Source organism: Macaca nemestrina, chromosome 2, assembly GCF_043159975.1.
Source record: "Macaca nemestrina isolate mMacNem1 chromosome 2, mMacNem.hap1, whole genome shotgun sequence".
NCBI lineage: Eukaryota > Metazoa > Chordata > Mammalia > Primates > Cercopithecidae > Macaca > Macaca nemestrina.
Genome location: NC_092126.1, coordinates 127,670,504 through 127,694,937, shown reverse-complemented (window position 1 = coordinate 127,694,937; position 24,434 = coordinate 127,670,504). Strand labels below are relative to the sequence as shown.

The 24,434-nt window shown below is 44.1% G+C and overlaps 1 protein-coding gene across 5 annotated transcripts in view; it reads left to right on the top strand.

The window, feature by feature from the left end:
- Positions 1 to 24,434, top strand: part of LOC105483373 (prickle planar cell polarity protein 2) — a 354,334-nt gene that overhangs the window by 291,884 nt on the left and 38,016 nt on the right. For all 5 annotated transcript variants that reach the window (XM_011744213.3, XM_011744205.3, XM_011744225.3 and 2 more), the window contains 4 exons: positions 986 to 1,123; positions 3,700 to 3,903; positions 7,682 to 7,868; positions 13,348 to 14,220. In XM_011744213.3, coding sequence (XP_011742515.2) covers positions 986 to 1,123; positions 3,700 to 3,903; positions 7,682 to 7,868; positions 13,348 to 14,220 — 1,402 coding nt within the window. The remainder of the gene's footprint in view (positions 1 to 985; positions 1,124 to 3,699; positions 3,904 to 7,681; positions 7,869 to 13,347; positions 14,221 to 24,434) is intronic.

Sequence of the window (24,434 nt, the reverse complement as noted above, 5' to 3'; positions counted from 1 at the left end):
GGGATCTCTGTTTTAGGATTTCCTACAAGCAAAGTGACCAGATAGAATGTAACAACATGGTTCTGTTCCCATTCTATTTAGGTTTCTTCTGTTGTTTGTTTGTTTTTTGTTTTGTTTTGTTTTTACAGGTGATATTGGTTTTCCATTTATAGTCATAATATACTTTCTTTTGAAATAAATGCATCCAAGTTTCCAAAAAAATTGAGTCAGTATTAAAAACAGCATTCAGTAAATAACAGCACAAGAATATAGCATAGCACAATTCCCAAGGTGTGCATAAGTAAGGGGAGATACTGAATTCAAATTATATTTAATGTTCCTCCCTTAATTCTGGGAGTTTCTATATTTAACAAGAAGGAAAATGTCTCTTGCAAGTCGACTCAACTGGAGCCTAGCAGGCAGCTTGTTCCCCGCTCTACAGAGCTAAACATGCAAAGACTTTTGTGCAGCACCACAGATGCCTGGACCAACTCCTCAGACTCACACCTTTGTTCCCTATTTTTCCAAAATGAGATGGGAGAACAGAAGCTGTGAGCACATGGATACCTGCTCTGGCTCACCGACTTAGAGTCATTCTTGATGTCAAGGATCACTTGCATGGGCACATGGAGATGAAAGTATCAGTTTCCTGCAGTTTGAAAGAAGGAGAACTTCTCAGCTCTTTCCTGGCAGCTGAGCCACCCCAGATGATTTGATCTTAATATGGTGAGCAGAGTGAGGCAGCCACGATAAGGAGCAGTCACAGAACCTTTAGCCTGCCCAAGGCTGGGGATCCAGAATTCAGAGCCTTTGGTAAACTCTTTCGGCTGTCAGCAATCTTAGCAGAGACTCACCTTAAATCTCTCCAAGGCTGTTGTGGTTAAAGTTCAGGCGAGGGCTATAAAACCAAATGAGAGTGTGTGTAACGAGAAAACTCAGAGTCATGGGCTTCGGGAATCTTAAGGAGCAAGGGTGACTTCTTCCATGCTACTGTCTGTCTGTTCAGGTTCGATACTGTAACTCCCTGGATGAGGAAGAGAAGAGGGAGCTGAAGCTTTTCAGCAGCCAGAGGAAACGTGAAAACTTGGGCCGTGGGAATGTCAGGCCTTTCCCAGTCACCATGACAGGAGCTATTTGTGAACAGGTAAGCGTGGATTCAGCGGAGTGAAGAGGCATTGTTCTGGCATCTTTTCACCCATTCATTCATCCAACAATTGTTTTATTGAGTGCCTACTATGTGCCTGAGATAACAGTACTGAACAAAAGACAGGAAAGTTTCATCTTGCCCTTCTAAGGAGTTGGATTCTAGGGGAGGAAGTCAGACAATAAATGTAATCAACAAAATAGAAAAAAATACAGCAAGGAAGGAGACTTGGATGTGCTGGACAGGTGGGGAGGCTGTGGTTTTAAGGTTGGTGGGGAAGACCCCACTTAGAAGATCTGAACAAAGATGTGCACAGATGTGCAAGAGGGAGTGAGTCGTGCAGATTTTAGGGCAGAGGGAATGCTAAGGCAGAAGGAATGACCGGCTCAGAGGCCCTGAGACGGGAGGGTGTCTGTTATGTTCAAGGAACAGTGAGTTGGCCAGTGGGCTGGGGCAGAGGGAGTGAAGGGAAAGAATTCAGATAAAGTCAGAGTTCTGGGTGAGCCATTGGAAGGACTGAGCAGAGCAATGACATGATGGATTTATATTTTAAAAAGAGACCTTTAGGAAATGGAGTTGGCTCAGGCCCTGGGTCAGCCTCCCTCACAGGATCATCCCAGAACCAGAGCCATTTAAAGAGGAGGTAAATGATCTTCTCCTGAGATTTGAGAGTTCCTTATTGAAGTGCATGAAGCCCTTCCCAGTCATGTTGACAGGAGCTATTTGTGAACAGGTGAGAGTGGGTTCAGGGGAGTGAAGAGGCATTCTCCCTGGGACCTCACTGAGTTCAAGATTCTGGATTTCCTTGTCTCCTCTGCTCCTGTTGAGCGCTCAGGGTGTGGTGAAGAAGAGTTTTAGAGACTGCAGGGTGGGAATACACCTTGCCCCACCTCTCAGCTGCCACAGGCTTTCCAGTGCTGATTGTCATTCTTGGTACTTCTCTAAGTCCTACAGCTTTTTTAACATTCCTATCTAACTCCTTAAGCTCTGCATAGACCCCTTGAGAGCTGAAGATATGTTAACTGGATCAATGAAGAGGAGGTAGGATGCTGCCCAAGGGAAGCAGATGTCATTTGAGGCCCGTGTTTGAGATTTCAGAGGGATAGAGTGAGAAGGTTCAGTTATATGGGAAGGGAGAGCTAATTGACCAGAGCTTTGGCAATGGGTTCTTTATTCTTGTAAAGTATATCTGGGACCCACCCTTAAGGTACAGGTGGTCAGTGGTTGTGATCTGAGATTCACTGTGTTCAATCCAGGCAAGCTGGAGAATCCTTGCTACTCTTAAGATCAGTCTCCTGGAACCAGGCAAGCTGAGTTTGCCTAAGGGAGAAGGAAGGTTGGGCATTTTGTGGGCAGGTGCCAAGAATCGTGTAGAATAGTGCCAAGAGTGTGGAGGCAGAAAGAGCTTTCGTAAGTTTGACTCATGTTTCTTCCAGATGACCTTGACCATGTTACTTTTCCTTGGTTTTGTCATCTATAGAAAGAATGAATGATGACTCATGTGAGGGTTATATAGGATTATGTCTGCATGCTTTAACTCTGCTAACATTGTCACAGAAGGTAAGGATAACATGATGCCTTTCTTTTGTCCAGTCACACATGGATGAGCTCCCAGAGACTATTTTTGAGGTCTTCACTTCATTTTCTAAGATGCATTTCAACCCATAGCATGGGAAAGATTTGAAGGTAGCTTCTCTGCTCTTTAGACATTGTCCCCTTAGCTCAGCCACTCTTGTAGGACTCTAGTATTAGACTCAACCTGTGAACCTCATGGCCCATGCCATGGTCAGCAAGAGCACCTCCCTAGATCCACTTTCCATACTTTATTCTTCCCTCAGAGACCTTCAAATCATATTCTTTTTGTCCCAACCCCAACTATAAGCATAGGTGGCCAGTGATTCTGCCTTGTTTCTTTCAGGATCAAGAGGCAACTTGAGAAAATGAGTGAGAAGGCAGGGAAGGGATAGGAAGAAATCCTTTCCATAGTTTGACCTTAAAAGTGGTGCCATGTCAATCAAGACTATGTAGAAAGATGTTAGAGGAAGCAAGCTAAATGCATGTCTGAAAGGCACACAGAGAAGATAGTTAAGGGTGAGCGTGCTATTAAGTACCCACCCTCCCTCCCATCTAAAAGTATAGGCCCACCTCCTCCAAGCCCGTCCTGCCACCCACCCCCCCTCCCCAGCCACTCCTCCTGGTGTTAAACCTGGCTGTGTCTCTGCATGGAGTTTAAAGTATCTGAAAGATAATGAGGCTTTCCTCTGTGCCAGTTTGCCTCCTGCCTGCAGAACCCCTGTACATTATTGTGCTAAAAGAGCTTTTCTTTCTTTCTCATCTTTGTGATTCCTCATTCTCCCAGTGACTTTATCTCTACATTATTTGTAAGCCTTAGGAAAGGAGAGTTCAGGGAGGACAAGAAAAACCTGCCCTGCTGTCTATGTAAAGCAGGAAGCATAGTGACTGCTTTGAACATAAGCACTCAGTAGCCAGCTAATGGTGGTTGTCCTTTATCGTTTATGCACAGCACTGGGAGATGGGGGCTGGTGTGACTACTGACGTTTCTGTTTGCCTCACAGTGTGGAGGCCAGATCAATGGTGGAGACATCGCTGTGTTTGCGTCACGCGCTGGCCATGGAGTTTGCTGGCACCCGCCATGCTTCGTATGCACTGTCTGCAATGAACTCCTGGTGGATCTGATCTACTTTTACCAAGATGGGAAGATATACTGTGGCAGGCACCATGCTGAGTGCCTGAAGCCGCGCTGTGCAGCCTGCGATGAGGTTAGAGCAAACTCCAGCAGGTTTACCTGCCCATCACCCCTTCATTGCACCATAGCCAACACATGGTCTTCTGGCTTTCTGCACTGAAGAAAGCCATAGGCAACTTCATTCTTTTGCATTAACCCTTTTGGGAGAGAAGCCCCACCCATCCCCGGTTACTGGAATGTCTGGGGTTGTGGCCTGCTTTACTGAGTGTGGAGGTCTCATGGCCTCCTGTTGGGAAGGCAGTTTGTATATCCGTGAAGATCCCCAAGTGACATATAACTGGCCCGAAGTAAATTCAGAACTCTAAAAACAAAACAACAAAACAAAATTGCATTGTGCATCTTTAGATATTAACCCTAATCTCATGGACTAATCAGTAATGGAGTTCCATTTTCCAAGATCCAGTGCTGCAAAATGATTAGAAAAGAGAAGAAAATGGGTAGCATTATTTGATTTTTCTACAGTTTATAAAAGTTCTGAATGAAAATTCAGGAGGCAGGTGGATACTTCATTTGGATATCTCTGCTCCATGCTCTAAGAAGTACCCTATTTAAGAAAGCAGGATAGAACGCAAGACCTCTGCCTTGCCTTCTTCCCCTACTAGAAGCACACACTACCGTGTAAGCTGACAGAATGGAAAACCTGGTTTAGCTTTATAAGTTGGGAGCAGAAATAAGAATGTTCTAAATCTGACCACTTTTATGGGAATAATTTGGATAAAAGTCCTAGACAGAGGATTCCTCCTGTGCAAAGGATTTTTTTTCATCTATCTTTCCCTGTAAATAGCAGTGTGGGAGGTGAGTAACACTCCCCTTTTTCAGCCAGAGAACCTAGTGTTACATGGGCATTTCTTTCTTAGAAACTACCTACAGGGGACTCACTTTCTAGGAGGAAGCTGATCAGACTTAACTAATTTGGATTCTAACACTAATGGTGATGTTCTAGAGAGACCTTCTAGAAAGATAGCTGAAAAACTAAATTCAGGTCCAACTCTGTGGTTCTAGGACACCTTTTTACCTTCATGCCTCAGTTTCCACATCTGAAAATTGGTGCTCAGAATACAACTTTGTGTTGTCTAATGACAATTAGAATATGATTGAAGCACACATTTTGAAATTTGTTTATTGAGATATAGTTTGCATAGCATTAAGGACCCTTTTAAAGTAAATAATTCTGTAGATTTTAGTGTATTCACAAAGCTGTGCAGCCATCACTGCTGATTCCAGACCATTTTCGTCAACCAAAGAGAAACTCTGTGTCCATTAGCAGTCACTCCTCATTTCCCCTTTCCCTAGCCCCTGGCAACTATTAATCTATCTCTGTCTCTGTGGATTTACATGTTCTGGACATTTCATGTAAGTGAAATTATATGTGACCTTTCAAGTCTGGTTTCTTTCATTTAGCATGTTTCCAATGTTAATCCATATTATAGTATATGTAAGTACTTCATTCCTTTTCATGGCTGAATAATATTCAATTGTATGAATATATCACATTTTGTCTAGCCATGTATCAATTGATGGACTTTTAAGTTGTTTCCACTTTCTGGCTACTCTAAACAATGCTACTATGAACATTTATGTACAAGTTTTTTGTGTACATATATTTTTAGTTCTCTTGAGTGTATATCCAGGAATGGAATTGCTGGGTCATATGATAATTCTAAGTTTAATCTTTTGAGAGAATGCCAAATTGTCTTCCAAAACAAATATAACATTTTACATTCCTGCTATCAATAAATGAGGATTCCAGTTTGTCCACTTTCCCACTAATACTTGTTATTATCTGTTTTTTTTTTTTCATTATAGCTATCATAATGGGTATGAAGTAGTATCACATTGAGGTTTTGATTCAATTCACATTTCCCCAACAGCTAATAATGTTGAGCATCTTTTCATGTGTTTATTAGGTATTTGTGTATCTTCTTTTTCAGAGAAATGTCTGAAAAATTAATTTAAATTTTTTTGACAACCTTTTCAATTGGGTTATTTTTCTCTCTCTCTCTTTTTTTTTTTTAAAGACAGAGTCTCACTCTGTCACCGAGGCTGGAGTGCAGTGACATGATCTTGGCTCATTGCAGCCTCCACCTCCCAGGTTCAAGTGATTCTCTTGACTGAACCTCCTGAGTAGCTGGGATTAAAGGCATGCACCACCATGCCTAACTAATTTTTGTATTTTTAGTAGAGATGGCATTTCACCATGTTGGCGAGGCTGGTCTCAAACTTCTGGCCTCATGTAATCCACCCACCTCAGCCTCTCAAAGCACTGGGATTACAGGTGTGAGCCACTGTACCCGGCCTATTTTTCTCTTTATTATTGAGTTGTAAGAGTGATTTGTATATATTCTGTATACTAGTCCCTTATCAGATGATTGGCAAATATTTTCTCCCATTCTATAGCTGTATTTCCACTTACTCAATGATGTCCTTTGAAGCATAAAGTTTTTAATTTTGATGAAGTCTACTTTATTTTTTGTTGTTTATGCTTTCAGCATCATATCTAAGAAACCATTGCCTTTCAGGGTCATAAAAATTTACACCTGTGTTTTCTTCTAAGCATTTTATTGTTTTTCTGCCCCTAGCTCTTTAATCCCTTTTGAGTTAATTTTTCTGTTTTTCTTTGAGATGGAGTTTTACTCTGTCACCCAGGCTGGAGTTCTGTGGTGCGATCTCGGCTCACTGCAAGCTCCACCTCCTGGGTTCACGCCATTCTCCTGCGTCAGCCTCCCAAGTAGCTGGGACTACAGGCACCTGCCACCACACCCGGCTATTTTTTTGTATTTTTAATAGAGACAGGGTTTCACCATGTTAGCCAGGATGGTCTCGATCTCCTGACCTCGTGATCCACCTGCCTCAGCCTCCCAAAATGCTGGGATTACCAGGCGTGAGTCACCACACCCAGCCTTGAGTTAATTTTTATGTATGATGTGAGGTAGGGGGTTGAATTCATTATTTTACATGAGGCTCTCCTGTTGTCCCAGCTCCATTTGTTGAGAAGACTATTCTTTTCCCCATGGAATGGTCTTGGCCCCCTTTTCAACAATTAATTGACCATATATGTATGAGTTTAAATCTGGATACCTGTTCATCTATATGCCCAGCCTTATGCCAGTGCCATGCTGGCCTCATTACTGTAGCTTTATAGTAAACTTTGAAATCTGTGCTTTGAAATGTTAAAAACTCTATATTGGGGGAAAATACAAATGCTTGTGAGGGCCTGGCAGGTGTTGTAAATGAAGGTGACTTATTTAAGGCAATAGGGAAGGGTGAAGAATATGACAAACTGGAGAACTTGCCACTCATTAGAAAGCAGCAGCCTCTCTTTTTAGTTCTTGTTTATTATTGCCATGTAGGAATGTGCACTGAGCATTGCAAATGTTGTGTTTTCAAAAGAGAAACCAGGATTCCAAGTGTTAATATGATATTTTCTATTTAAAAAAATAATGTGTCCAGACCAATGAAGCAGATATGTATGTCCAATGTGCCTGTGAGCTGTCAGTTTTTGATCCTGCCTTATATTCTCCAGGGTGGAACATTCCTTCTCTTATTAAATGTGGTCAAGTTAATTACCGGCTAGGCCAGAAATCATGTTTAATTATGCTTTAGGTAAATCCATATATAGGAACTGATATACATACAGAATAAACATATACATATGGATTTTTATTTAATTATTTGTGAGTGGGATCTGCTTTCTTACCCTTCTAGTTCAGGGTCCCCATAGCTTTCTTCCTTTAAAGTGTGTCCTTCTGGATGGGTCTCACATACTGACCATTTGGCTTCCCCATCTCCAGATCATCTTTGCAGATGAATGCACAGAAGCCGAGGGGCGACACTGGCACATGAAACACTTTTGCTGCTTCGAGTGTGAGACAGTGCTGGGCGGCCAGCGCTACATCATGAAGGAGGGAAGACCCTACTGTTGCCACTGCTTCGAGTCCTTGTATGCAGAATATTGTGACACCTGTGCCCAACATATAGGTGAGGCAATACTTGGCAGTTGGCTTTGTCCTTCTGTGATGAGGTCACCTTTGTTTTGGGTGTAGTTAAAATATCTTTGATTGCAAGTGATAGAAACCCAACTCATGGTAACTTAACTGAAAAAGGGAATTTCTTGATTCACAACACTAGAAAGGCCAAAGAGTATACTGGCTTCAGGTAGGGGTGGATCAAGGGTTCAGACAAAACAGATTTTTTTTCTCTGTATCTCAGCTTAATTTGCCTTCTGTTAACATCATTTGAGACAAGCTATCTTCACCTAATGGTCGAGATGACTCACTAGTGATACTAGACTTAGTATTTGCATTCTCAAAAGGAGAAGAACTATGTCTCTGCCAGCTTGCAGGTCAGTTCTTCCAAATAAGAATCTTATCAGCCTTGCTTTGGTCAAGGGCCCACCTCCAAGTTGGGACTATGTGCCATACAGTCCTATAACTGAGGGTCAGGGCAGTGGGGGAAGTTCAGAAGGAAAATCTAAACAGATATCTTCCATAGCCTCCTTGGGACAAGATGGGGATTTGCAGAGGGAGGAACCAAAGTGGTCCTCTTGGTAGGAAGGGATAGCCAGGGAAATCCAGTGGCTTCTGGCAAGTATGTCTTAAAAAAATAAATAAATAAAAGCTATTCCAGCCAAATGCAAAGCAAATGAACCTCAAATAGTCCATAAACTATTAACTCCCCCAACCAGTGGCAGATTTGAGATGATGAAAATCATTTTCCCTCTGCAAATAACCAATTTGTTCAACCCTTCAAGGCTATTCCAGATCGTACTGCATTGTGGCTTATTCATTCAAGTTGCCTTTTCTGGCACCTTGGGAAGGAGCCAACATTGGGGAGAAATAAAACATTGGCAGTGGCTGAATGTCTGTGAGATCACAGCCAGATCGTCCAGTGGCTTGTGCAATCCCAAGAAGTCTGTTTAGAAGCTGCCAGTTTCTTACCTAGAGTGAGGAGATATAGAGATAATCCATTTTGGAGCCCATTTCGCCCCACTTAAAAGGTTTTATTAGGACCACAAAAAGTGGCTTTGTCTTCCTGGCTCATAAGAAGTGATGTATTCAAATAGAAAATTAGCTAGTATTTGGAGAGTTCTGTGTACTGATAAAAACCCTGGTTTTGTGGACAAGACATCTACCGTATGCTCAACAGTGCTTTGTCATTAGGCATTCTTGTCCCATATACTCAGGCCCAGGCTTAAGCTCTGCTGTGAAGACCTTTGTCAGCAGCATTTCCTTCTGGGGGCTTGGGTGATGGCAAATTCCCCATCCCCTAACCCCTAAAATCCTCACCCCTCTCACAGCCTGTTGCCTGGACTCAGTACCCAGGAGCTTTCATGTCTCACAAGATCAAAGTGGTCAAACAGATAAACCTTCTTTTTGCTAAGAGTTAGGAAATGCGAAGATCAATTGTGACAAGTGGCGAGACGTGTGAAGAAGGGGACAGGTGGGACAGTATCATGGAAAATGGTGCAATGTCTTGACCCAGTATTGCCCAACCGAGAATTCAAGTCTGCAAGTACACACTTGCTCAGGTGTGAGGGGCCATGTGTGCAGAATACCAGTCCATGACAACAGTACCCCTTCCCATCCATATTTCTGTTTTTTTCTGTTTCTGTCCTTGGAGGCTAAGAGCCTCTCCAGAAACTGCCGCTTAGAATTTTTGCTCAGTACTTGGCAGAGAGAAAAATCTCTCTGTTGCTGCAGCATGTACACCTCCGATGGCCCCTCGGTTTTCTTCTCTTACTGTCTCCCTTTGGCTGCCCAGCACATTTACTGGAGTTCCCTCCTCCTTTCCTATTAAATCCATAAAAAGGTGTCAGAGTTTTGTCAGAAAAGGGGACCATGGTGGCCTGCAGTATTACTGCTGCTATAGTTAAAATGCTGTCCCTAATGTTTGTTTTAAATCCACTTTTCTATCAAACATAATTTTCCTGTGACAGCGAAAGAGCACACTCTCTACAGCACGCATACCTCAGTCACTGGGTGCTTTACCTCTGACCATACCGTACAAATATTCCGTATTTATACAGCCACTCAGAGCAGGCCCTGTGTCAGGCAGCCGTTGCTAGGGCAACGGTACTTTTGCGTGTGCACAGCAGAGTAAACAGTCCTATAAACAGACCGAGGCTGTGGCAGCAGTAGACACACACACCCTCCAAGAAGTGCTTAAAGGGCTTAGAGAAGGAATAAAAAAGGAACGCTTAGATGCTGAACAGCAGAGCCCTTTTCCAGATGCTTAGAGTTCAGGAGCAGTTCAGAGGACCATCTGACATCGATGTTTATCGGGGACCACGTTCTGCTGCCTGCCAGGCCGCTTTATGATATACCTCCCCTCCACTCTCCCAACCCAAGCCCATCCTTCCATGAGGCCCCCCAGCCCCAGGAACTAGGCCCTTGCTGCTGCATCTGAGCATGTCTCCTTGCCAAAGCGTGGAGAAGCAGCTGGTGGCAGACGGGCCAGAGGGACTGGACTTCCTGTGTACCTCTAACAGGGAGTGGGGATCGCCGCAGCTGCTCTGGATGCTGTGCTGATTAGAGCTCACCAAAGGACCCAGGGATGCCATCATGAGCTCTCTGCACTCTAGGCATTTGAGAAAGGGAGTGAGAAGGAGGAGAAAAAGGAGGGTGGGAGAGGGGAGGAGAGACAGAGCAGCCTCATCGTTCTTTCTTGGACTGCATCTGGGCAGTGACCCTCAGCAAAGAGAGACACAGGCTTTCAGTCCTAATGCAAATAAAAGAAGACTGGTCAGTAGGCCCAATTCTCAGCACTCCGTGCGTATTCACTCAGTTACCAACTACTAGGATTATCCCCATTGTACTGAAGGGGAGACAAAAACAGAGAGATGAAGCCATTTGCCTAGGGTCGCACAGCTGGAATGCAGTAGACTCAAGATTTGAACCCCAGCAGATGGCCTTCAGCGTCTTTACAACCAGCTGCAATGGGATGGAGCTGGGATTTGAACCTGTGTTTGTCAGGGTCCTGGAGCCTTATGCTTAACTACTACAGAGTCCTATGTCCCTGTGATGTCTGCCTCGGCTTTCTCCCAAGGGCCTGGGGAGGAAGTGTCCACAGAGCTTGGGGTTGTCTGTTTCTAGCCCTGCCCCAGCTGGTTCTTTCTCATGCTACCGGGGAGCACTGGCGCTGTAAGAGATGGAGTTGATCTGTCTCAAAAAAAGAGAGAGATGGAGTTGATTCACTTGATTCACACAGTTCCCTCTCTCCCACTTGGGGTGACCCTTGTGGCTGCTCCTATCCCTGTAAAAAAAAAAAAAAAAAAAAATCCCCTCTTAGTCTCTAAGGCCAGGTTCCAAAATGAAAAGAGAACCCTGTAGTTTGGGAAAGAGCTAATAAGAGAAGAATTGCCCTCATGCCTCTCTCCCTGGGCTCCATAGACACAAAAGTGAGGGGATAGACAGCAGAGGAGAAAGACAGGCTGCTTGGGCCGGTGGCCTTTTGTTCTTGCGATTCTCTTCTTCTCCCTAATTTCATGTTTGCCACCTCTTTAGACAAGTCTCCAGAAGTTCTTCCTTGAAAGTCCAGGCTCAGGAACTCTCAGCCAGTGAAGACGAAGGTCACGTTAGTCCTTGTTTCTGGGAAGCCGTGTATCATTATGTATCAGGAGACTGCAAGGGTCCTGGTCCACCCTACAGTCATAGCTTGAGGCTGTGTTCCCAGCAGGTTGTCCCCACAGGAAGGGGCCCCAGCAGTGATCAGCTTCCATTCTGCCAGTTTAACAACTGCTATAAAAAACGCCTGCTGTGTGACTGCCTTAGCAAAAGTCCTGCCTTAGAAAAAGCAATGATAGGTGTTGGCTTAGTGCAGGTCCCTTGCCCACCCCTGAATCAGTCCCTGGGTGCCAGGAGAGCAGATTTTTTTTTGCTGGCCTATGTTGGGCCCCAGGTCAGCTTTTGCCCCACCCAAAGCTCACGGCCTGAAGATGGCAAGAAATGGTGTCCCACAGGGAGATGAAGTCCTATAGCCAGAAGAGGGCAGAGATGATGAGAAGGCAGAACGCCCAGGGCTGTGGGAGGCTCCCTTAGTAAGCAGTGTGACCAGGCTGTATAAACCTGACACAGTCCTGTCACAGGGAGGAACTGTACCTCTTCCTTTCCTGATGAAATTAAGCAAAGGGTACGCATCCCACAGGGGCAATAGCTTTGGCAATACCATGTCTAGGTTTTTCTTCACCAAAAGCAGATTTTTCCTTAACAAGAGTTGAAATCCACATTTTTATTTCCCACTAAGTCCGTTGAGACTGCTTTAACAGAAGAGCACAGACTGGGTGGCTCCTGAGTAACAGAAATGCATTGCTGACAGTCCTGAGGGCTGGGAAGTTCAAACTCAAGACACCAGCAAATGCAGTGTCTACTGAGGACCTGTTTTCTGTTTCCTGGATGATGCCTTCTGGCAGAGTCCTCATACGGTGGAAGGGGCAAACGAGCTCCCTTAGGCTTCTTTTATAAGGGCACTAATCTCATTCATGAGGTCTCCACTCTCATGAGCTAGTGACCTCCCAAAAAGCCCCATCTCCTAAAGCCATCACTTTAGGATTTAGGATTTCAACTTAGGACTTTTGGAGAAAACATTCACCATAGCATCCACTGAGTTGCTGCTGTGACTTACCCATCGGAAGAGCATATGCTAGTAATGGGATTCACTCAATCTATCTATACACAAAAAGCCCTGTCATACACCAGCCATGTTCCAGGTCCTGGAGATGCTGTTGAAACTTAATGAGTCTGTCCTCATAGAGCTTCACTTTTAGCAGGGGAGAGAAATAATAAACAGATGCATATATAGACTGTTGCAATGTAAAGTGGTATTAATGCTATCAAGAAAACTCCAGCAGGTAAGTATGGAGAGCAATGGAAAATCACTATTAGTGTGGACAGGAAGACTTCTCAGAGGAGTTGGCTTTTGAGCAGATGCCTACCTAGAGTGAAGGAGATAGTATCAATATCATGGTTGAGAATAAAACTTCCTGGATACAGATCTTGTCTCTGGTTCCTAGTTATGTTACCCTACACAAGTTACTTAGCCTCATCTGCCTCTATTTTCTCATGTGAAAACTGCAAATAATATTAGAAAGCTAGCTCAAGGAGTTGAGTGATTAAATGAGTTTACATATATAAAGCTGTTAAAGCAGGGCATGATCATATGTTAGTATTACTATCGCTATTTGTCAGGGAGAAATGTGTCCCAGGCAGAAGGATCCATAGACAAGTCATTTTAACCTCGAGTCTTTGTGCTTGGAGCAAATGAGTTAAGGTGCATACTGGTACAACAAGGAGTTCTCGTAATAGGACATGAATACCATTTACATAGGAGTCTGATTATTGATTTATTAATTTATTCTTCCGCACCTGGAATCCTGAGACAAACCAAGGTGCAGTGTGTTTCATGTCCCAGTGCAGGGCTCTGAGCAGCTCATCAGCCTCTCCAATGTCTCTCATTATTTTAGGTATTGACCAAGGTCAAATGACCTATGATGGTCAACATTGGCATGCCACCGAGACCTGTTTCTGCTGTGCTCACTGCAAGAAATCCCTCCTGGGGCGGCCATTCCTTCCGAAGCAGGGCCAGATATTCTGCTCACGGGCCTGCAGTGCTGGGGAAGACCCCAATGGTTCTGACTCCTCCGATTCCGCCTTCCAGAACGCCAGGGCCAAGGAGTCCCGGCGCAGTGCCAAAATTGGCAAGAACAAGGGCAAGACGGAGGAGCCCATGCTGAACCAGCACAGCCAGCTGCAAGTGAGTTCCAACCGGCTGTCAGCCGACGTAGATCCCCTGTCACTGCAAATGGACATGCTCAGCCTGTCCAGCCAGACGCCCAGTCTCAACCGGGACCCCATCTGGAGGAGCCGGGAAGAGCCCTACCATTATGGGAACAAGATGGAGCAGAACCAGTCCCAGAGCCCTCTGCAGCTCCTCAGCCAGTGCAACATCAGAACTTCCTACAGTCCAGGAGGGCAAGGGGCTGGGGCCCAGCCTGAAATGTGGGGCAAGCACTTCAGCAACCCCAAAAGGAGCTCGTCGCTGGCCATGACAGGACATGCTGGCAGCTTCATCAAAGAATGCCGAGAAGACTATTACCCAGGGAGGCTGAGATCTCAGGAGAGCTACAGTGATATGTCTAGTCAGAGTTTCAGTGAGACCCGAGGCAGCATCCAAGTCCCCAAATATGAGGAGGAAGAGGAGGAGGAAGGGGGCATGTCCACTCAGCAGTGTCGGACCCGTCATCCAATCAGTTCCCTGAAATACACAGAGGACATGACGCCCACAGAGCAGACCCCTCGTGGCTCCATGGAATCCCTGGCTCTGTCTAATGCAACAGGTAGGTTCTGTTCACCTCGAAAACAGATAGCAAGGGTTAATCTCTGGGTGACTGGATGCTGGTCCTCAGAATTTTTTTTTTTTTTTTTTTGAAATGGAATCTCACTCTGTTGCCCAGGCTGGAGTGCAGTGGTGCAATCTTGGCTCACTGTAAGCTCCGCCTCCTGCGTTCATGCCATTCTCCTTCCTCAGCCTCCCAAGTAGCTGGGACTACAGGCTCCCGCCACCATGCCTGGCTAATTTTTTGCATTTTTAGTAGACTTGGGGTTTCACCATGTTAGCCAGGATGGTCTCGATCTCCTGACCTCATGATCCACCCGCCTCGGCCTCCCAAAGTGCTGGGATAACAGGCATGAGCCACCATGCCCGGCCTGGTCCTCAGGATTTTAATGTTGTTTCTGCCATGTGCCCTCTTCCAATCGGCTGCTGAGGAAGGTAAACCCAAGTTTGGGATGGCTTCTGTCTTTGATGGGCTTCCCTGTAAACAAAACCTGAGACAGGTCCAGATGCCTGTGATGTATTGAGGGAGTGCTCCCAGCAGAAGGAGGGTGAGAGGAGGAGGACAGGGCACGGGGAGGAGCCAAGTGAGAAACAGTGTCTCCACTGGCATCTGGCTTCTGCCTGATCCCACAGGGGACTCTGATGGATGAGTTGCACTATAGAGCCAATTGCTTCTTGTGACAAAGGGGCTGATGTTTTGTACCATCATGTCAGTTGGTCATCAGCTTTGGGCTGCTGAGGAGTAACAAGGGGATGAGACTGTGGATGTGGGCTTGGGGCAAGGCAGCTCCTGTTGGCCAAAGGCAGCATTAAAGAAAGAGAATGCTAGGGTTTGAATGTTTTCCCCAAAATTCCTAAGTTAAGATCCTAAATCCCAAGGTGATGGCATTAGGAGATGGGGCCTTTTGGGAGACGACTATGTTGTGAAAGTGGAGACCTCATACATGGGATTAATGCCCTTATAAAAGAGGCCCAAGGGAACTTGTTTGCCCCTCATACCATGTGAAGGTGGAGAAGGTGTAGCTGTGAGCTGATGGTAGTACGCAGAGCACCTGGAGCCCAGTTGCCCCAACCTGGTGCTGCTTGGGGCACCAAAGCATCCATGACAGCTTCTGAGACGGTTCTGAACCTATTGCATATATATTACATATATGCAATACATATATTACATATATGCAATATATAATTAATATATATAATAAAATATACACAAGTATATTTTATATATATATATAAAAATTAGCTGGACTTGGTGGCACATGATCATAGTCCCAGCTACTTAGGAGACTAAAGCAGGAGGATCACTTGAGCCCAGGAAGTTGAGGCTGCACTAAGCAATGATCCCACCTCTGCACTCCAGCCTGGGCAGCAGAGTGACAACCTGACTCTAAAAAAAATTTTTTTAATATTGTTTATTTAATATTTTAAATATTATTTTTAAAATATTTTTAAATGTGGGAAAAAATAGTACTGTAGATTTTCTCTGTGATGGTGCTACTTAAAGCAGAATCTGAGGATAACACTCGCTGAGAACTATCACCCATCAGCAGCGAGATTAGTACTGAAACTAAAAGTGTTTAGAAACTCTTACAGCAGTTCGATGTTGTGGTGACATCCAAGTGCGTATTCAGCAGGCTTGTCTTATTGATGAGGGTATAGACCAATCAGGGTGTTATAGAACTCACATACTGAGCTCTTTGTGCTTTGTGCTGTGTCTCAGACATGCTCATCAGGGCCATATGTCAGTCCACAAGGGATTGAAAATAAAAAGAAACTGGTCCTTCACCACTGACAGCTTGAGAAGAGTAGTGCTCCAAGATGCTCTAAGTATATCTGCCCCTTTGTGGGCAAGGTACCAGAGGAGGGAGACATACGTTTGCCCCTTACAGCAAGGATTCCGTAGTCGATGGTGTCTGGATAGAGACTGTGATAATGTTAACCCCATTTGAAGGGGACGACCACTGCTCAGCTCCAGCTGCTTGTTGCCATGTGCTGGGATATTTATGTATCCACCTAACCCTTATATAGCTCTTGCAATGTGTCAAACATTGTTCTAAGCACGTTATAAATATTAGCTTGCTTAATTATATTGTCATAACACTGTGAGGGAGGAATATTGTTATGATTCTCATTTCAGAGTTGAAGAAACTGAGAAATGGAGAGATTGAGGGACTCATCCAAAGTCACTCAGCTTGTAGAGTGGTAGAGCAGGGATTTGAACCTGTGCATATGATTCCAGATTCCAGCCTGCTCTTAATCACACCAGGCTGCCAATCTAATATGAGCCCCATCCTGTCAGATCTTCCAGTTTTTCCTGAGAAGTTAAAATGTGGACTTTTTAAAATATGAAATCTATTTCAACTCTGCTGGACAAACAAAGCGAGGTTCTGAATTGTAGCTTGTCCATGCAGTGGGTTTTACTTTCTATCCTCCTCAAATATGTCCACATCTGTGTTCCTATTTGTCCCAGAACAAAGAGTAGATATCCTCATCCCCATGTTTCAGATGGAAAAAAAAAAAAAATGAGGCCTTGGTGACTAAGCGCCTTGCCTCATGTCTTAGAAGTGAGCAATTAGCGCAGAGTGATGACTGCCTGGCTTCCAGCCCAGGTTATGTTATTCTCAAAAGATTTATGTGCTATAATTATTTAAGAGGACAGCAGATAAATATATACTTCAGCCTCTGAAGCAGAGTTTCTGAAAGCTAGACCACCTGCCTTAGAATCATGGGGGTGCTTGATTCAAACATAGGCTCCTGGGCCTCCCCCTAACTCCTTGCATCAGAACTCTACAGAGGTGGGGCCCAGGAATCTGCATGTTAAGCAGATCTCTGCTGAGGCTGATGTGCAACCATTGTCTGAGGGGAGATGTGCCTGGGTTTGTCTGCTCTGACTGTATCATCCTCACCTTGTGGCTCATGAGGAAATCAGTAGGGCTAGAGGTTGAAGAATGTTGGAAAGAGCAAGTGAGGAAGACACTCAGTTTCCATTCCTAAGGAGGGAGTGGACGCGGTTTCCATTCCTAAAGAAGACATCAAGGGAGATTAACTCTCGTGATTTTCTAGGATCCTTGGGCAAAGCAACTAATGCCCGTTTGCCTCAGATTTTTAGGAAGCAACCCTGACCATATCTGATAAAACTGAGGGAAAAAAACTCCTGAGATCAACACTGTCTAATATGGCAGCCATATGGGGCTGTGGAAATTTAAATGAATTAAAATTAAATGAAATTAAAATTTCAGGCCATTAGTTGCACTAGACACATTTTAAGTACTCAACAGCAATGGCCTGAAGTTTAAATTTTATTTAATTTTAATTCATTTAAATTTCAATAGCCTCCTGTGGCTAGTGGTGACCCTGCTAGAAGGTGCAGATGACAGGGTGAACTGATAAGATGGGCACGATATTAAACCATCATTAGTCTCTGAAGTTCTTACAGGAGCCCTGATTTTTTGTCTTTCTAATTAATTAATGGTTAGGATTACCAGTTCTGGAGTCACACTTGCTGGGATGAGATCAAACCTTTATCATTTAGGAGTTGTGTGGCCTTGAACAAGTCACTTAAACTCTGCAAAACTCAATTTCCTCATCCATGGAATTTTGTGAACAAATGGATAAAGGTGTTCCGATTTCCTTTGTATAGCTTTGGTGAGCGTTAAATGATAAATGCATTTAAAATCATTAATATAGTCTTTGACACATATGACCTTCTATAATGGTTACCTGCTACTTTTTATTAATTCTTTCTCCTCCCAAACACACTGATTCATAGTTTCGGCCCCTAAGCCTGTTGTGGCTACTAACTTCTCCCACCATCCACCAGCTGTGCAGGTTTGCATTTTAGATTTGAAAATACTCCTGCATGGGCGAGGCGTAGTGGCTCACACCTGTAATCCCAACACTTTGGGAGGCCAAGGCAGGCGGATCACTTGAGGCCAGAAGTTAAAGACCAGCCTCGCCAACATGGCAAAACCCCTTCTCTACTAAAAATACAAAAATTAGCCAGGCATGGTGGTGGATGTTTGTAGTTGTAGTTCCAGCTTCTTGGGAGGCTGAGGCACAAGAATCACTTGAACCCAGGAGGCGGAAGTTTCAGTGAGCCAGGATCACACCACTGCACTCCAGCCTTTTGACAGAGCAAGAATTTGTCAAAAAAAAATAAATAAATAAAGGAAAATACTCCTGCAGGCTTATTTTTTTCCTAACCAGCTTGAGAAAACCATGAAAAACAGGGAATTAAAGAAAGTGTGTTCTGTGGTTCTGTCAGATACGACAGTGTCGAAGAAAGATGGTGGCTAATATTCTAAGCACAGCTTCATCATTCCTCATTGGAGCAGACCCTAAATAGCCTTTCACATCCTACACTGCACACACATACACCAAGGAATAGACTTGGAAAGTTGGTGTTTTTGCTGCTGTCCCTCACTGTTAACATTTGAATTTTGCTAGAAAATTCAGTAGTTTTTTTTTAATAGCATTCTAAACTATCTGCATATATTTAAATCCTAGAATCACAGTCTGAATACCAGGTACGTGCCATAAAAGGCTTAGTGAAAGCACTTTGATCTTTCAGATAAAGCTAGATTTCAAGATGATGGATTCTTTTTTCTTCCATGGTCAGTAACTTATATTATTGAATAAGTCTGTAGTGTTTAATCTGGCATGAAGTGTGATCTTTCTGTGGGCAGCATTTTTCCTCAGAACAGATCTGAAAAAACGGATAGCTCCAGTGGCTTGTCAGCCTCAGATCTGGGCTTTGGCCCCTCCCAATGTGTCTAGAACTGGGAGTGTACAGTCCCTTCTCCTTGGAAAACACAATTCATCCCTTATGCTCACACAGAGTGAGTCAGGCAGGCACAGCCACCATTTATACCACCGCAATGCAGGAGCCTTGCAGAAGCGCTTTAACTTTGCCAGTCCCTAAACATGCCTCTAAAGCAGCTTGCAGCCTGTGTAATCATAGCATTGAAGTAGAAATAATAACAACATCAAGAACAACTAACATTGAGTGTTTATATGGACTGGAATTTTTCTAAGCACTTTCCATAAACTAAACTCACTCAATCCTCACAAGAACCCTATGAGGCAGACACAGTTGTTACTCCATTTTACAAATGGTATACATAAGACACTGAGAGGCTGAGTAGCCCAAGGCCACATTGCTTGGAAGTAGAAGAGCAAGATTTAAACTTGGTCCTTCTAGCTCCAGAGCTTGTGCCCTTCAACACTATGCTACAGCCGATGTGAATGACCATGGTAAATGTACTGCTGCTGCTGATGTTGATTGTAACCAATGATAATCATAATAGACCAGTGGCTATGACCTGACATGCTAATGGCTTCATGTAGAATGCCTCTTTAAATGCTGTAAGATAAATCTGATCATTATACCTATTTTATAGATGGGTACACTAAGGTTCATAGAAGTAACCTTTTTATAGTCACCACAGATGGCCAGGACTTGATGGCCAGGACTTGATCCCAGGTGTGATCTACTGCAAAGCCATGCACTTAACTTGCCTGATATTCCTCACAAGAAGGGTCATAATCACAGTCAGAAGATTTACACAGTGGCTTTAGCTGAAGGGATAGGCATATTCTCTCCTGTGGCAGCTGGCTTGTTGATTTGTCTGTTTGACTCTGACAATGCTAAAGAGAAGCATGAGAGCACAGCTGTGAATGACAGAAGTCAGAGGTGGCAGTCCAAGATGATGTGCCAAGGTCAGAGGTAGGAAAGACAAGGCAGACAAGCAGAGATGGTCTAGGGGCTGGTGCCTGGGCAAGAGACACCAAGGGCAGAGCAGGGGACAAAGGCATTCATTGCAAATTAGAGGTCAGGGCTCAAGTCACACAATGGGACCAGGTGTATACTGGAGCTGGAATTGGAACTGGCTGCCTTAGGCACAGGCCACACCACAGGACAACCGGAAACTGTGAGCTGGTCCCTGGTGAAGGATGCTGGTGTGGAATGACAAGGCTGGGAACTTGACTATTCCTTGAGGATCAGCCACATTCTGTCAGGGGTGGTTGGTCATAGAGAGCTGGGTCCTATAGGAAGTACCTCCACGGAAGGATGGGAGTGAGGGAAGGGGAAAGAACATTTCTGTTTGTTTTTTGATTCACTCAGCAAATATGATATGAGTACGTACCCTGTGAGTTACAGCAGAATAGTATGAGAGTATGGGCTGTAGACCAGTATGCCAGAGCTGGAAACTGGACTTCTAGTTTAATAGCTCTGTGACCTTGGTCAACTGATTGATCTATTCTGCACCTCGCTATCCTCATCTTTGAAATGGAATGACCCTACTTTTCAGGGTTGTAATGTGAATTAAATGAGTGAGTTCACATTAAGAATTTAGAACAGTGTCTAACACCCTGTAAGTGCTCATTGAATACTGGTTGTGTTAGTATTTGTAGGTGCTACCTTTGCAAGGTGCTGGGAATGTAGTGCTGAGCTGAATTGGACATGGGCCTTGCCCTCTTGTACCTCACAGTCTAGTGAAGTTGATAGACAGTAACCATCCAATTTTATGATATAAGTAAGTGTGAGGCTGCAAGGGCTTACAAAGAGGGATGTGGCTGAGTCAAAAGACATCCTGAAAAAGTGGTGCTTCAGGGATAAGGGAAGGGGCATTCCAGGTAGCAGGAGCAGCATGTGCAAAGGCCCTGTGGTAGGAATATATGAAGAGTTGACAGAAGGTCCCATGGCTGGGTGAGCACATAGAGTAATAAGACTGGGAAGGAAAGCAAGGGCCAGATGGTGCAGAACCATTTAGGGTTATATTAAGGGTATAGGCCTTTCTAATAAGGGCAATGGAAAGCCCTTAAAATGTCAGGCCCTGCAGTGAGGGAGGTGACATGATCCAATTTGCATTTTGAAAAGATGGCTTCAGCTGCTGTGTGGGGAATTGATTGGAAAAGGGCAACTGCTGATGCAGAGAGACCTGTTAGGAGGCAATTTGGGGCTTTGTAGCCCAGGCTAGAGGTGAAGGTTAATGGCAAAGTCCAAAATAAGAGGATGGATAGACAGTGACTTAGGAGAGGAGATTGGCAGAGGTTTACAGTGTCCCAAGGGGAGTGGGTCCTGGGAGACAGAAGAAAATAGATAGGAAAAAATTAGCAATAGATAAAGGTTTGCCTACTCTGTGATTTTTTACTCAGGCCAGCATCAACTACAAGCACATGTGTTATTGGCCTGAATAATTGGAGACACGGAGCAGGAATCTGAAAGGGTTTCCTGCCTTCTTTGATCAGTGTTGCATTGTTTTGTCAAGGCCATGCCATTTACACACCTCATCTACACACCTTGGCAAGGGAACCTTAGTTGTGCAATACCACAAGGTAACAAGGTAATTTTTCACCGTTGCTGGTAAACTGAGAAAGAACCAGAAAACAACAACATGAGGATATAAAGCAACAACTGGAACCACTGAGTTTACCAAGAATGTCTGAAATGTTTTTCAATCCTTGTAATGCAAAACGTTTCTGTATTTAATTTAAGGAAGGGACAGGTCTACTATTCTTCTGCATAACTTGGATAACCATACTCTAACCCAATTTCTTTATTTAAATAATTGAGTAAAACCTCCTAACCGGCCGGCACCCATTACTTGATGGGCCACACCTCAGATGTGCTCATGAATTGTGTGGCCCAGATCTTTTTGTTCATTCCCGTCACTGGGGAAGATGTGTGGTCCAGTCTGGAATCACAGATTTTAAAACCTAGAGCTCACCTGGAGTCCTATCCATTGACTGGAGGGCCAGCCTAGGATACACTTGGGAAATGCATAGAGATTGCCTTTGTTCATTAGTATTGCAGAACTCTTTTGTTTGGAAGTGTCAGAATTCTAACTCCAGTGGGTGTAAACAAACATTTTTTGATCAAGTAACTTCAAACTTCACAGATCTTTAGTTCCAGGGGCCCAAATGATGTCATCAGGACTTGGTTTCTTTCTGTCTCTCAGTTCTTTTTCCCTGTACACTGGTTTCATTCTCAGGCAGCCTCTTCCCAGGGATAGCCAGGATGGCTGTCAGTCACTGCAGGCCAACGTCCATCAGCATCAGGTGAAGGGGAAAAAGAATTGATCTCCCTAGTAGTGTCACCAAGAGTACCAGAATTGAGTCTCATTTGCCTGACTTTGGGCATCCAACAATTCTTAAACAAACCACTGTGGCCAGGAGAATGATAGCTCCGACAGGTCAGGCCTGAGTCTTGTCCCATCCCAGGAATGAGGCAATGAGGTCAAACCCATCAAAACTTCAGGACTGACAATGGAGAAGGAAGATGTTCAAAGGGAAATCAAGGTCATGTTTTCAAAGGAAGAGGGATTACACTGCAAGGAGGTGAAACCACAGGCATCTGTTCCTGCACCATAGGTATCCCATCCATCCAGGACTGACATTTTTATCTGATCCCTTCCTCTAAAAGCCCTACCATATTTGAATTTAACATCAAACACCCATTATGTATGTTAGCTATGGTTTTCTGGAGACAAAGCTCTGGTCTTTGGGGTGTGGCCTGTGGTGATTTTAATATAGGGGTTTCAGGCTATGAAGAGATATTTTGAAGGGAGAGATTGGATGGAGCCCAGCCTTCTCACTCAATGTTTAGTACATCCTAAGGAGCACCTTCTGACTGGTCCCATGGATTCCCAAGGAAGCTGTGCCCTGTTGTTGGCATTTCATCTGAACATCACCCCTAGCTCACAGACCAGGGGCCAGAAGAAAACCAGCAGAGTGAAAGTCCCAGGAGAATCTGTCACTCCTTTCTTTTTTCGCTTTGCTTTTCTGGCATGTGGGAAGCCGAGGACAATGTCAGAGCAAGGTGGGAGAACAGGGGATCAGTGGGCAGTTGGAAGAGAGCTCAGCCCAGAGCAGGCCATATAGCCCTGCTACAATGTTGTAGTCTCACTGACATTTTCTGGGCCCAGAGAAATTTTTCCAGTGTCCTGGTTTTTGATAACTGTTTGAAAGGCTTATTTATAACCTCCTTGGGCTTGAGCAGTCATCTATACCCAAGTCAGTAACCATGGCTGCTGACAGGCAGAAAAGATTGCTGATTTTATTCACTTTATTACTGAAAAGGCAACACTGGAAAATAGGTCCAGGGTGGAGGCCAGCAGTGGTGGGGTTGGGGCATGGTGTGTCGTGATGGGTTCCTCAGACTGGTGCAAGATTTTATACAGTGAATTTCTTTAAGAATGTATGAACATTTCTCTTGGAACTTTTGAATTTATTAATCTCATAAAGGGAAATGAGAAAGCTCTATCCACTTGGAAATGGCTTTAAAACTCAAGCCATTTATTTTTTAAAATATGGAGAGTAAGGAAAACACAGAAAAGAAAAATTCTGGAAAAAGCTAGAAATAGAGAAAATATCCCCCAAATCTCACCACTTGACCAGTGTTCATATTTTCATGAATTTTCAAGTTTCTTCCCTATGTATTAGTTCATTATTTTTCTCTAACTTGGTTGTAAACATAGTGAATAGTTTGTGGCCTGCATTTCTTAATTTGCATTCTGTCTTTAGCTTATTTTGTGGCTTTTGGAACCATCATTTTTAATGACTGCCTTAATATTCAATTGAATGGGTGTTACCACACCTCCAGAATTGGACATATAGGCAGTTTTTTTTAAATGATCTGTATTTAAATCCTGATTTCCTTTGTCTGCCATCAACAAAATATACTGTTTTGACCTCTTTTTTTTATAAACATAACCCTTCTAAATATCTTGTCTCACGGCTAGATCCTTGACCTTCCTACCTGGCCACTTGGCAAAACTTCTTTAGCATCTCCCTCCCACAGTGTTCTAGTGGTCATATGAGACTTAGGAGCAATTCTGCACCGACCATCACCTCCCCTCCTCTGTCTGTAAGTAAAGTGCCTCCCAGAGCAGCGGAAAACTAACATAACTAAAACCCCACTTCCTAGTACAAGCAGCCTGAAGCTAGCTTTGGGGAGTCTTATTTCTCCATGTAAACAGTAAACTATCCACTCCATCAATCTGAGTATTCCAGGGATCACCTACACTACGTTCATCCAGGATGCTTGTCAATCATGCACATTCTTGGGCCACATTCCACACCCACAAACAGAATCTCTCAGGGCTCAGACTTAGCAATCAACATTTCAAACACATGTCCCCAGAAAACTCATAGGTTCACTAAGTTTGAGGACCCCTAAGCTAAGGAAACCCAGACTCCTCATCTTATATCTGG